Source organism: Mastigoproctus giganteus, chromosome 7, assembly GCF_048544385.1.
Source record: "Mastigoproctus giganteus isolate SK-2022 chromosome 7, ASM4854438v1, whole genome shotgun sequence".
Lineage (NCBI taxonomy): Eukaryota > Metazoa > Arthropoda > Arachnida > Uropygi > Thelyphonidae > Mastigoproctus > Mastigoproctus giganteus.
In genome coordinates this window covers 78,845,616-78,860,220 of record NC_143581.1, presented here as the reverse complement: position 1 = coordinate 78,860,220, position 14,605 = coordinate 78,845,616, and the positions used below count along the sequence as shown (strand labels likewise).

General features: G+C 35.5%; 1 protein-coding gene across 3 annotated transcripts in view; it reads left to right on the top strand.

The window, feature by feature from the left end:
• The window catches only part of LOC150083015 (uncharacterized), a 487,383-nt gene that overhangs the window by 270,591 nt on the left and 202,187 nt on the right, over positions 1-14,605 (top strand). For all 3 annotated transcript variants that reach the window (XM_090377743.1, XM_090377741.1, XM_090377742.1), the window contains exon 17: positions 11,861-11,956. In XM_090377743.1, coding sequence (XP_090233869.1) covers positions 11,861-11,956 — 96 coding nt within the window. The remainder of the gene's footprint in view (positions 1-11,860; positions 11,957-14,605) is intronic.

Here is a 14,605-nt window from a genome sequence, read left to right as displayed (position 1 = left end):
GTCACTTTAATAGTTACAGTTGTGAGCTTTTTAAGTTGCCCAGGGTTGTACAGGAATACCTCGCATAGCATGGTTAATTCGTGCCAAAAAAAATATCGTGCTATGCAAAACCACGATGATAGAGGTATTACTAATATGTATTTTAATGTAATGCATTCCGACAATTTGGGTCAAGTTGCAAAAATATATAGGTGTTTGTTTACTATAAATGGATGCACAAGAAATTCTTGCAAAAAGAAGAAACTAAAATGGTAAAAATAAAAAGTACTGGTAAATACAGTACAAATGATTTTTATTGCAATATAAAGAAAATAAAGACCAAAATAACTGATCAGCTTAGTTTGCACAGTCTTTTCTTCTTTTTATCTACGTACATCTCTTTATAACATCGAATGTCATTTTGCAATGCCTCCCTTACTTTCATACCTCGTTCGATGTTTGGATCTAGAAGAACACTCGGCGCATTACATTTCTTCTTTCCACTCATATTTGCGTATAAAGGTGTAACATTTTTAAAAAATAATCTTTAATAAAAATACACAGAAAAAAATATTTGTACAGCTTACACACAATCAACGACCTCACCGCTCGGAATCTAGAGTGTTTACTAATCTATCAAAGCTAGCAGAGTCCATATGTAATGGGAGTTGCGACAACAGTCAGCGTGGCCTTGAATCCATAACGCATTGGCCTACGTGCTGGCATTATAATACCTACATACATATCAAATGTATTGGCGTATAATGCAGTTAATTATTTTTTTTTTCAATTTGTGAACCACGCTATAGCGAAACCTGTGCTGTTTGAAACCGCACTGCGAGATATTCCTGTATATTGTCAAACCATTTCAAGTTATATACTAGTTAGATATAGATAAGTATAATTGCTATCTTAATGAGTAAATGGGATGTGCAGAACATTTGTAATTTTGAACTGTACAAAGAGTGATAATTATAATGAACATTGACATAGGGTCATTTCACATGGATTGTTAAATTAGTGGTAGTGTTTAAAATGATAATACTGATCATAGGTAAATGCCAAATTCAACTTAACTACTTATTTAGTTGATTAAAATATACACTAAATTGCATATCATTAAGAAAATTTATAAATTTAATTAATAATTGTACATTATAAAAAAGCCATATATTTCAGAACACTGTGGCTCCTTCATCTGTGGAGAATTGGTATATAATTATAAAATTACATTCTATGATAATACCTACAGCCTGGAAAAAAACAAAATGCATCCCATCATGTTACATAGACACAAAGGCAAGGATGGATGGGTGGGGAGGGGAGAAAGAGAAATAGTCAGGAGAAAGGAGGCCAGGTGGTTGGTTTGCATCATTTTGATTGCTAAACACTGCAGGGAATGGGGTAGTTGATCTTGTAAACTTCTGCTGCTGCTGCTGCTGTTGAGACCGACTGAACTGTTAAGTTGGCTGCTGTTTAAAGCCTGGAATCCTAACAGAGCTGGAGGTTTGGAGGCTAACTTGGCAGGGTATGGTTATTTTGATGGCTGTTATTTCATTGTCTGTTATCAGTCTCATTATTCCTCCATTGAAGAGAGTTATCCAGGATTGGGGAATAGTAATTCTACCTATGTTTCTGTTGGCACTTTTTCTGTAGTCTTTCTGTGAAAAGCCACAAAAGTCCCTTTTGGGTTGTGAATGACATTTAACACCTTAGGATTTGGAAGGAAGTCTTCTGATATGGAAGGGAGCTTTGTCAATTTGAGCTGGATTGACTCATTTCATGCAATGTAAGTGTTTGTAAGTTTTATATTTTTATAGTGTTTTGGGCACATGTCCTTTAATACTTTCCCACAGATGTAGTCAAGTTTATAAACTACGTCTCTCATTAGGTGAGGGGGTGTGGTTAAAGATTTGTTTAGGGTTTTTGCTACCTTTGAATGTGTTGCTAATGTTTTTTAGCAAGTCAATAGTTCCCCTTTAATTGAACAGAAGAGAAATGAATTGGGGTCTGTCTGAAGAGATTGTCTCATGGGGGGGGGGGGTTACTCTTGTAATGGTTTTTTAATAGTGGTTTCTGGATATTGGTTGTGTATAAGTTTTATGTTGTAAGTCGCTGGGTAAGTAGATTCTGAAAGCCCCCAGGGTCATACATTTTTTATAATGCCAATTTTTACTTACACAGGGTGAATAGAATAGAGGTTTAAAACTGATGGCATATCAGTGGGCTTTCTGTAACCCGAAATGCTTAGTTTATTATTTTTAATGTTAGTGTTTACATCTGAAAAGGGGAGGATTTTATCTTCCTTGGTTCCATATGAGATAAAATATGAACATAAAATAAGGTCCCTACCTTAGCGGAACTTTACATGGGCAACTTTGAACAATGGGAGATCTCATCCTCACTTCACATTCAAAATTATGGCACAGGCTTGTTGATATTTTATCTCATATCAAGTTTACCCATACTTGAGCCTCTTTTTTTTTTTTTTGTGTTTTTTGAACAAAGGATCTTCTGTTAAATGAAAATAAGCTTGCCCAATAGTTAATTCTAGGGCTTCCTAACATCATTAATTTCATGTGAGTGGGAGAGAGAGCTGGTTGGAATGGGTTGTTCTAATCTATTAAGAAGGGAATTGGTGTCTTCAGATCACCTTTGACATGATGCTGTCTCTGTTCTTAGCTTCACTGTGTATCATGATGGGAAGACAGCATTGTTTTTTTCCCCTTAGGATGTAATTTCATAATTGTGTGTCTATAACAATTCTCCACAGATGAAGAAACCACAGTGTTCTGAAACTTATGGGGTTCTTTTAATGTACAGCTAGTAATTAATTAAACTTCTGAATTTTTCCACTTATTAATTAGTTCTCTTAAGAGTTTTCTTCAAATGAATAGAATCATTTAATTTTTGGTGGCTTTGCCACTCATCTTTTAGAATACATAAGGGATTATTAATTTCTTGATAGCATTGTTATCATGGCAGAACTTTTGACTATGTTTAATATTTTTGCTAAATAAATTATTTGTATCATGGAATATTACCTAAATTTATCTAGTACACTAAATAACTCAATTTTAAGTAAGTAGACCATTAAATATGCCTGTTGTAATAAAGTCAAATTCAGTATTGTCAAAGTATTGCAGATGCAGTATATTTGCAGTAAAATATATTTAGTCTTATTTTATTTATATCAATACTTTATCAATGCCTTTTAAAGATGTCGTTGTCTCTTCTGGTGGCTAAGCACAATCGAAAAGTAGATAAATTAAGTTATTTGAAACATACAGAAAATTTTGAAGACCTACTGAGAACTGTCTCTTCTTGACACACACACACACACACACACACACACACACACACACACACACACACACACACACACACACACAAATATATATATATTTATGTTTAAGTTGTCTTCTTGGCAAGCTTGTAGAATAGAAAAATTTCTGCACTTTCAACTGTGCTTTTTGAGGTGGCAAATTCAGCAAGTGCAATTGGAAAAGTGTACATATATAATTTTTATAATTATATTGTAAAAACTCAGTCTAAAGTTTTAAACATAATACAGAGTTGAGAGAAAAAGTTCTCTATTCTATAATTATATATATTTAAAGTTGATATACCGTATGAGTCTTCCTGCCTTCCTTGCATTGAGTGGCCTCTTTAGTGCAGTAAACCCTCCATTTAATAGACTTTGGTAATAATAAACAGTGTCCACTGAACCACAATTTTCATCCTTATAAGGCCTGGTGATATAACTGCCTTAGTCTCACTGTCTGTACTGCTGAAACTAACAACAGGCAAATGTTGTCGCCTCCGTAGCCAGGTGGGCAGGAGCAGCAGTGCGTAGCACACACTACCCATGACCACCAAATACCGAGGATGTGGAAAGGTCAGGAAATGACCAGTGCATATCCCCGGAGCAATATGGCCTTAGTTGCTAATGCTTCTAGAAACCAAATAACAACAAACATTGTTATATTTAAATTGAACAGAATTATAATGAAAGTTCACTAGAGCCTAATTTGCAGTATCATTATACAGTATATTGCTTGCAGAATTGAAGAATTGTATACTTCTAACTCTTCTGCAGATGCACAAACAATCCATTTTGTTCACACCACTGAAATCAAAATACACTGCTAGCAAATGCAAAATGTGTGATTTCCCAATGCACATGTCCAGCTTTCTTTAAGTCACTACATATGTGCTTAGTATGAGAGAATGACAATGAATGAGCTTCAGAGAAAACATATTTTCACATTGCAGGATAAAAAAATTAACTATTCCTCTTGAGGAATTCACAACAATGCATATGCACTCTTTCTTATTATTATTTTTTTCTTCTTATTTTATTTTACTCTGTACTTGCTTCCCCCAAATTGCTTGCAGAATCAGAGAATTTGTCTTCTAACATGCTCATTTCACACATGCACATGTAATCCATTTTGTTCATGCCACTAAAATCAAGACACTGCTAGTGATGCAAAATGTGTGATTTTCCAATGCGTATGCTGTCCATCTTTCTTTAAGTCACTGTATGAATGAGTATGAGAGAATGATAGTGAACAAATTTCAGAGAAAACATATCTTCACATTGCAGGATAAGAAATTAACTATTCCTCTTGTGGAATTCACAACAAAGCATGTGCAGTCTTTCCTATTTTCTTGCATTTATTAAGATCCCAAAGTCACGTTTGCCACCATAATAGTCAAAACACACAATGTATACAAGGCTATACATTAAAACAAGTTATCCTTAATTTAACCCCACAATAAAAAAAAAAAAAAATCGGTCAGAGTTATGCCAGTTGACGAAGGCAGCCGTTCGGTCAGTTGCCTGTGACCAATCCATAACACTCTTAATGCCATTTTTCCAGTGATTTGGGAAAATGACATTGAGCATTACAGCAGAATACCAGTGAGGTGGGTCCCATTCTGTTCAGAATGCACATAACTCTCTAAAAAAGGTAAAGGCGGATTGTGCCTTTAATTGACTTTTTCAGAGGGCAAAAAAAATGGACCAATAACTTAATTTTGCTGTATGTGTATTTCTTTTGAGTTTAACAGACAGATTTAGAAAGATCTTTCATTATATAGCCTGTTAAAATGAGATTTTGCTATATTAGTAGTGAAGAATTGCTAGCCAAATCCTCTTGATGGCATGGTAATGAAGAACCTCTACTTAGAATTTCATTCCATGTTCTACAAGGATCAGGAAATTTGGATAGGTTTGTTTTCAACAAGTTGAAGCACATTCCCGTTCATAAAATGTGGCTTTTGCTTCAATCTCTGTGATAACTTTTTGTGAATGAACTACAGTGACCTTATGCAGTTTTATTTATTTATTATTTTTTTTATTTTATTTATTTTATTTTTTTTAGTGTTTATTTTTCTCTTTACTATTAATAAAACAAATACTATATATTCTGGTGTATAAGTTGATCTTTGGAGCACTAAAAACATCTAAATTTTAAGGTCTACTTATACACAGAGTATAAACCGTTAAGCTTTTATTGAAAGGACTTTTTAAAGTTAAAAAGATAAGTTAATACCACTATATTTATAATTTATTACATATATATTTCTCAAAGTATACATTGTTTTCTCACCTCTTAAAACTGACAGATTTGTTCATCTTTTCATGGAACTTGCTGGATAGTCCTTTTTTTGGATTTACTTTGAGTTCTTGAAAAGAGTAAACTTTTGAGATTGTCAATTTATAATAACAAATTCACTTCCATGTTGACACATTGTGTACAGGAAAACCAATTACCAGTACAGTATAGTACCTAACAAGCAATGGCCCATTACATTGTTAAAACTTCCAAAATGTGTACACAGCTTTAATGAGTGATGTCATCACTGGTGCCTGTAAGTTTGGTTTCATGCCCTGCTACATAAACGAATATTTTATACACTTATTGCTTTCTTTACAACTAGTTTACCTGTAGTGTGATAAAATGGCACAACATGAACTTTTAAACAGCAGAAATATTGAATTAGAGAGTAGACAGTGAATATTTGTGTGAATGTTTTGTGTCAAACAACAGCTGTAAAAAAAAAAAAAGGGTGTTGATTTTACATGGTGAATGAATAAGGATGAATTTTCAAGGCAAAAACTAAGGGTCAGCTTATATACCAAGTTGATGTATATGCCAGAATATGTAATGCAATTGATTACCTTGAATTCTGTTTTCTTTCCAGTGCTTTTCTCATTCTCAGTTCTTTGTAAGTGGTTCTGTACTTAACAGATCTTGAGTTAGAATCCAGGAAGGAAAATCATCTTTCTTTTCCTTGTATATTTATTAATTTTTACACTAACTACTCCGGCTGCTTGGTCACTGGGTAGCACTGCTCCTGCCTCCCCGTAGTGGGGCTGGAAACCTGGGAAGAAAAGCTCTCACTACCAGGTCTAAAAGGAGCAACAATGGACTGTGATGCATGTCCATCTCAACATGCTGAGACCCACAGAATGGAAGTCAATCTCAGTCTTCTGAAAAGAATGAAAAAGGACTCTAACAAATCAGAACCACCAGCATTTTCTGATAATGCATTCGTTATCGACTCAGTCGATAAGAAAACTCTCCTTTTATCATCCAGAGATGTCTCGAGAATGCTACACCAAACACAGCAGCTACACCAAAAATGGTGGAACAGCTCCAGTCAGGAGAGCTTTTGATTGAGAGCACTCAAGCAAGGCATTCTGAATTATTATTGAATATGTCATCTATAAGCGGAATCCCAATCAAAGTCACACCACATAACACATTGAACTCCTCAAAAGGAGTGATAAGTGAGTGGGATTTATTGAACGTCACTGAAGAGGAAATAGTCATGGAATTACAAGAACACAGTAACTTGAGCAAGAAGAATTATGATACAGAAGGACAACAAGCTTGTTCGAACTTGTAATATTATATTGACCTTTAGTGCACCAAATTTGCCGACCTCAGTTAAAGCAGGCTACCTACACTGCTGTATCCGACCATACATTCCAAACCCTTTAAGATGTTTCAAGTGCCAAAAGTTTGGTCACTCCCAGATGACATGCAGAGGTGAAACTACTTGTCCTAACTGCAGGTCAAAAAATCATTCACAGAGTGTACTGCAAAGGCTCTGGAATGTCCAAATTGCAAGAGTGACTATCCAGCATACTCAAAATCATGCGCCCTCTGGAAAATTGAAAAAAAGAATACAAAAGTATAAGATCGAGAATAAGGTCACACATCAAGAAGCAAGAAAGAAAATAAAGTCAACAATCCCAAAAGGCACGTACTCTTCTGTTACACAAAAGTGCCAAGCTGTTTCAACCCAAACTGAGGTATCAATTTCGCCCAATACATCTATTGCAGAATGAGTATGATCTGCTATCAATACATCAACCTACCACCAAACCTGTTTTAGTTGATGAAATAAGTAATACCCCTATCACAGTTCCACCTAAAATCATGTGATAAAATATCAAATAAATCAGCAAGGCAACAAGCTATTGAATTGCAAAAGCCAAACTCAAATAGAATGGACTCTGAAAATATAAGTGCAAAAGATGAAACGGTCCTCGATCTTCATGCAGAAAATGATATGGAGACTGGATATTCACCTGGTCAAACTGATGATATAGAAGAGAGTAAAGATTCCAGATGCCCCAAATTTCCTAAAAAAAAAAAAATAAATAAATAAAACGAAATATAACCATCAGAAGCAAACCACTTGCAAGAAACAGACAGACTTGCCTTCCCTCTTCAAACCCAGATAATGCAGCACATTGTACAATGGAATTGTAGAGGTTTACGCAGCAAAACTGATGACATCTATGATTTAATCTCCCAATATAGTCCTGTAGCCTGTACAAGAGACTAATCTAACTCCAGAAGTAACACCATCAGTCAAAAATTTTACATTTTACAGAAAAGATTAAACTCTTCATTATCTGTACCTGGAGGTATTAAGATTTTAGTTGACTAGAAAATACCTTATAGAAACATTCTGCTTCAGACCCACTTAGAAGCTGTTGCAGTAAGTGTATCAGTTGTACAAATTCTAACTCGTATATAGTATCACGGTACCTTCCACCTAACAATATGTACACATTCAAAGGACTAGAAGACCTCATAAAACAAATACCACCACCTTTCTGTATCCTTGGTGACAAGGATCAATGCACATCATCTATTGTGTGGATCAGCCCACATGGACAATAGAGAACACTTGACAGAGACAATACTAGACCAACTTTATCTAACATTACTAAACACTGGTCAAAATACTTATACTCACCTTCCCACTGGATCTATGTCAGCAAATGATTTAACTCTCTGTTCTTCCCCCATATTGTATCCCAGTATAGAATGGACAGTTTTAAACTACCCACACAATAGTGATCACTTCCCCATCACATGCAGAATCCAAATGCTTCAAACACCATACTCTGATAATCGCTTAAAATGGAAATTCTCCAAAGCAGATTGGGAAAAGTTTTCAACGTGTCTTTCTTTTGATAGCCAGTTGATCAGACTACAACCCATTGTTGATGTCACAGAGCATATTACCAGGCAAATACTGACCATAGCTTCCGAAGCAATACCTTAAGCCTCCACATGTAAACACAAAAACCTTAAACACTGGTGGAATGAAGCTTGTACCAATGCCAAAAAGGAAAAAGAAAATAAAGCTTGGAACCTGTTCCGTAAGTTCCCAACTACCAGCAACTTAATTTGATATTAAAGGCTCAAGTCAAAAGCTAGAAAAATTAGAAGAAAAGCCAAAAAGGATTCATGAATACAGTTTTCCTCCACTATTACAAAGGAGACTAGCAGCCGACCCATCTAGAAAAAGATTCAGCAATTAAATGGAAAATATCTCTTAACCAAAAATGGACAGGAAATATCTTCTTCTGAAGAAATAGCCAACCCCTTGCAAAGACTTTCTATCGAACATCTGCCACTTCAGCATATGGCAACTCCTTTCTTCAAATCAAAGCTTCGACTGAAAGGTACAAAATAAAATTCAATATTTCCCAATATGTGTTGCCTATAATCAATCTTTTAACCTATTTGAACTGCAAACAGCATTAAATAGAGCACCCAACAGTGCAGCTGGACCTGATGGAATGTATTATGTAATGCTGAAACATATAAACAATATGGACTTGAATTCACTATTGTTATTCTATAACTGGATTTTTCTTGAAGGTACATATCCATCTTCCTGGCATCACTCCATTATTTTAGCCTTTCCTAAACCAGGAAAAGATCACTCACTTCCAGGAAATTACCGACCTATCTCTCTAATTAGCTGCCTAAGTGAAATCCTAGAAAGAATGATACACAGATGGCTTACCTGAGTTCTTGAAACTAAAGCACTGATGAACAACAATCAGTTTAGATTCCGACAAAACAGACCCACTTTGGATCTAATGGTGAAAGCCGAGACTAACATCTGTAATGCTTATGTCAAAAATGAACATCTTGTAATGGTAAGTCGTGATACAGAAAAGGCTTTTGATACTACCTGGAGGTATGGCATATTGCGAGAACTTTATTCCATAGGATTCTGAGAGCACTTGCCCAGTATTCATTAGAAGTTTTCTTCAACACAGAACCTTCCAGGTCCGCTACCAATCTGAACTTTCTCCTTCCTACATTCAAGAAGGTGTCCCACAAGGATCAGTACTTAGCTTTACCCTTTCTTCACTTAGATTGAACGCCATAATACAGAACATCCCCAATACTGTAGAACTATATATGTATGCTGACAATCTTATTATATCATGCAGTTCACAAAATATTCATACCACTGAAAGATAGCTGCAACTTTCCCTAAATAAGCTGGGGACATGGGCACTGCAGAATGAAAGTTTTTTTTTTTTTTTTTATCAGAACAAAAAACAATTGCAGTTCATTAATGTAAAAAACGTAAGCTACACCCAGAACTGTAACCCAGATTAAAAAAATCGTTTGATCCATCTCACCAGTAATCTTCGTTTCCTAGACTTAATATTGGGCGCCGAACTCCATTTCTTCTATGACATGGGGTGTTGATAGATACACTCTATTACATTTGTATCGTGCTATTATCAGGTCTCGTTTAGATTATGGTGCTATTGTATATGACTCAGCTAGGAAAAGTGCAGTAATCAGACTTAATACCATCCAACATAGTGCCTTTCGTACTGCTCTGGGTGCATTTAGAACATTTAGAACTTTCGTACTGCTCTGGGTGCATTTAGAACATTTAGAACTCTGGGTGCATTTAGAACATCCCCTGTCGAGAGTCTGTATGTAGAGGCACACGAACCTCCACTTCACCTTAGAAGGAAAATGCTGCTTCTTAATTATGCAGCTAAAATTCAAAGCCTTTCAGTCCATCCTGTTCGACTGTTGCTTTCCAACCCTGAATGGACACCATTCTATAACAGTAAACCGAATGAAAATAGACCTACAGGCATTAGACTAAATGATTTGCTTCACACCTGGAATATTGATTTTGATAACATACTTCAAGAGAGTGATGTTCCTGATCTACCCTGGTCTGTAAATCTCCCTCACTGTGATACCCACTTTCAGCAATGGGGAAAGAAATCCCTGGCAGATGAAAATATCCAACAACTAAATAAAGAACATGCCCTCAACAATACACAAAGCTGCCAAATATATATGGATGGCTCAAAAACAGGTTCTGCTGTTGGTGCTGTGGCTGTCTTTCCTGCTTTTACAGTCTCCATATCACTGCCGGTTGAATGTAGCAGTTATACTGCAGAGTTATATGCAATCAAATTAGCCTTACAGAATAGTAATGCTTTCCACAGTGCTAGCAGTGTAATATATACCGATTCCATGAGTGCAGTGTCTGCATTGGGCAATCAGTTTTCAGTATCACATCCAATCAAAAAACAAATCATTTGCTTTTTAAACCATCTATGAAGTAGGAATCATTCAGTGAAATTCTGCTGGATTCCAGGGCATTCTGGTATCATAGGTAAAGAGATAGCAGATCAGGCAGCCAAAAGACCAAACAGTACAACACCAGCAAATTACCAGCTACCATATAGAGATTACTTGAAGCATATAAAAAAAGTCTGTACATTTCAGTGGACAGAAATATGGAAGTCACAAAGGAATAACAAATTGCTCCAAATCAAAGGAGAACCAGCATTATGGATTTCCAGCTTCTGACAAAATAGTCAGGAAGGAGTTGCACTAGCAAGAATAAGGATAGGACATACCCACTCAACCGATATGTTTCTATTCATGGGGATGACCCACATCAATGCACGCATTGTACATTACCACTTACAGTTGAGCATATAATTTTAGATTGTCCTCATTATTCCCATTTCAGAAGTACTTTCCACTCTCAATCACAACTGCAAGAACTGTTATCGCTTACCCACATGACTGGAAATAGTGCTAACCTAGCTGAACTCTATACCTTTCTGAAACAAATACATATATATGAATTTCTCTGATGCAAAATGGAACAAATTATATTATTTTAGATTAATAATATAGTGCCTGGCACATTTTGGCCTCAGCTGCCCTTGTATCCTTTAAATACCAATGTCACCTGCATCAGTGGAGAACTTTGTTTATAGAGGATTGTATATGTTGGAAGACTCAATATTGATAGTATTTTCCCACAACAACAACAAAAAAAATTTCGGAGAACTTATGAAGGCATGCTGCTCCTTTAGATACACAGAATCATTGTACAATTAAGAAATAAAGCAATTTAAGAAAATTGCATATTTCTATGAATATACTGTATGCTTAATTTATTTCTAAATACTTCAGCATAAAAATGAATTTATTAATCTTTTGAATGTTTAAAGTAATAATCTTCATTCCTATTTTATTTTTTTTTACATGTTAAGGAATCAGGAATAGCTCGAATGGTTCTTTAAAACATTTAACTCAAGTGAACAGTGATAAGAATGGCAGTGGATCTAAAAGAAAATCACAGAGTCAAGGTAAGATTGCTGATTCTCTTATCTATTATGTTGTATGTATTGTGTTGTTTATAATAGAATATAAAAGAAATAACTTATTTTGAACCCAGACTTTTATAAAGGATGACTGCTAAATGCTGATCATATCAAGACATAATTATATAAATATATATCAAGAGATAACGTTAGCATTAGTAGAGGCATAAAAGCTAGCTTAACAGCATCAGCCAAAAAAAAAAAAAAAAAACTTTTTTCATTTCACTCATCTATTCACTCCAAACGTTTGTCTAGTTCTGCCTTGAATTTATTTAAGCTGTCAACCAACTTCTACAACAACACAGATGGTAGTTTGGTCCAGCAATCAGCCACCTGCTGGCTAAAGGCAAATTTCTGCACATCTATTCTACAACAGTCTTTCCTTGATTTGAATTTATGTCCCTTCAGACAATTAATCTGGGCAAGAGGAAGCATCCCATCAGCATTGAGCTTGCTCAGACCATTCAAGGCCTTATACATCTCAATCATATCACCTCGCAGGTGCCTGGTCTCCAAATACTGCAGTTAGCAGAACTAAAGCCTTTGTAAGAGCAACCCTTTGTTCCATTTTCCAATCTCATTGTGTTCTCTGTACTCGTTTCAGTATCTTTACATCCTTCCTAAAATGAGGCCTCCAGACCTGTACAGAGTACTCAAGGTGTGGCCTGACCATTGCCTTATACAAGGGGATAATCACCTTCTTATCCTTGTTAGAAAAATTCCTGTATATATTTAAAATGACACTGTGAGCTACTTTTGCAGACTGTCTGCATTGCTCATAAAATTTCATATCTAATTGCACAATTACCCTCAGGCCTTTTTCATTCTCTACCACCCTGAATTTAGTGCCACACAGTTGATATGTTTCTCTGGGGTTACTGCTACCCATATGCAGTACCTTACATTTGTCACTGTTAAATTTCAGTTGCCACCTCTCAGCCCATCATAGCACATCTCCAGTCCATGGGGACCTCCCTGACCCTAAGGATGCTCTCATAATCATGGCTAAGGTTTTGCTTACTTCCCTTGCTGCTTCCTTTAATATAACTGGATAGATCCCATCCACCCCAGGCATCTTTCTTATGTTTAACTTCAATAATTTCTCCTCCACTTTGCTCTCTGTTATGACAAAATCCTTTAGCTCCCTGTTAAAAATTTTATAAACTTCTGGCATTCTCCTCCCTTAACTCCTCATGTGAATGGAGATGCAAAATACTCATTCAGTTTGTCAGCTGCCTAAACAGGATCACAACGGTTGAACTATCGATATCAAGCAGACCAATCTGATTCATCCCTTTCTTCTAAAGTTTACCTAAGTAAAGAAGTCTGCTGTTTCTCTTTGCATCCTTTACCAAATATTTCTTGTAATCTGTCTTCGCTTGCCCAACCTGCTTTGTGACTTCATTACAGATTAGCTTATATCTAACATAGTCTTCTGTGTCACCTGATAATTTTTTTGCATCCCATGCACTTAGCTTCTGTGCCACAAGTCTCATTAGTTCATATGACATCCATTTAGGCCTAAACCTTGAATAGTATTTCTTATTTGGTATGAAAAGCCTAGTAGTTTACAAGATTAATTCCTTGAATGCTTCCCATTTAGAATTTGCTGTTGATAACATCATCAGTTGGTCCCACTGTATAGAATTTTAACACAGGTAACCCTCGTATAATACAGTAGTTAGGTTCCTATAAAATGTCGAGTGCAAAACAGTGTTATATGGGACTAAGAACCAGTACAAAAAGGAGGGTTATGTTCCAGAAGCGAACAAAGATCACTGTCTTACTGTGTAATTGGCATTGAAAACTTGATGTGGTGTGTATCTTTTGCTCTTCAATAATTTTTTTTAAAATTTCCCTGCATACTTCTTGGCAGCTTCATTATCAGCCAATGCACTTTCCCCTTGAATTCTTATGTTATGTAATAAGAAGTGGTTTTTAAATTGTTTAAACCAACCCTTTACTGTCAACAAACTCTGGGTTAACAGAAAATTCTCCATTTTCTTTTAAATGGTTATAAATTTTTAGTGTCTTTTGTTTAATTACATTGTCTTCTAATGGGATCCATTTTTTACTGCTATCGTCAATCCAAATCCTGAGTACTTTTGTCTATTTTCTCAGTTATTTGCACTTGGGAACGAGCTGTCATATTTGGGGAAATTAAAGATCCTTCATCAACAGCAGTTCTAATTTTGCATTATTTTATATGGCCCGGATTGTTGCTTCATTTAAGTTTAAACTTTTTGCAATGCATGATATCTTCCCCCCATTTTTAAGACTATCCAAAATTTGTATCTTTGATTCTAGAGAAATAGTTTCTTTTGACTAGTGTTTTTTTTCCCTTTCCTTAGGCATAATTTATGGCTAGAATTTAATTCACAATTGTGACTTCGAAGCTGCATGCTTCGAAGTCACAATTTTTTATGATCTCAAACAAGCACAAGTTCAATAGCACAGAACCTACATGAGGAATTCCCAACAAAATAAAATATGAAGATTTCCCAATATTTTTATTTTTCTACATAACGACAACTGAGGATTCACAAAAAAGAATGGAAATGTTGAAAAATTGCATCCAACATTAATAGTAGGGTTTTTCCCTGCACAAAAGCTCAAAAATGCCCTGTTATGGAA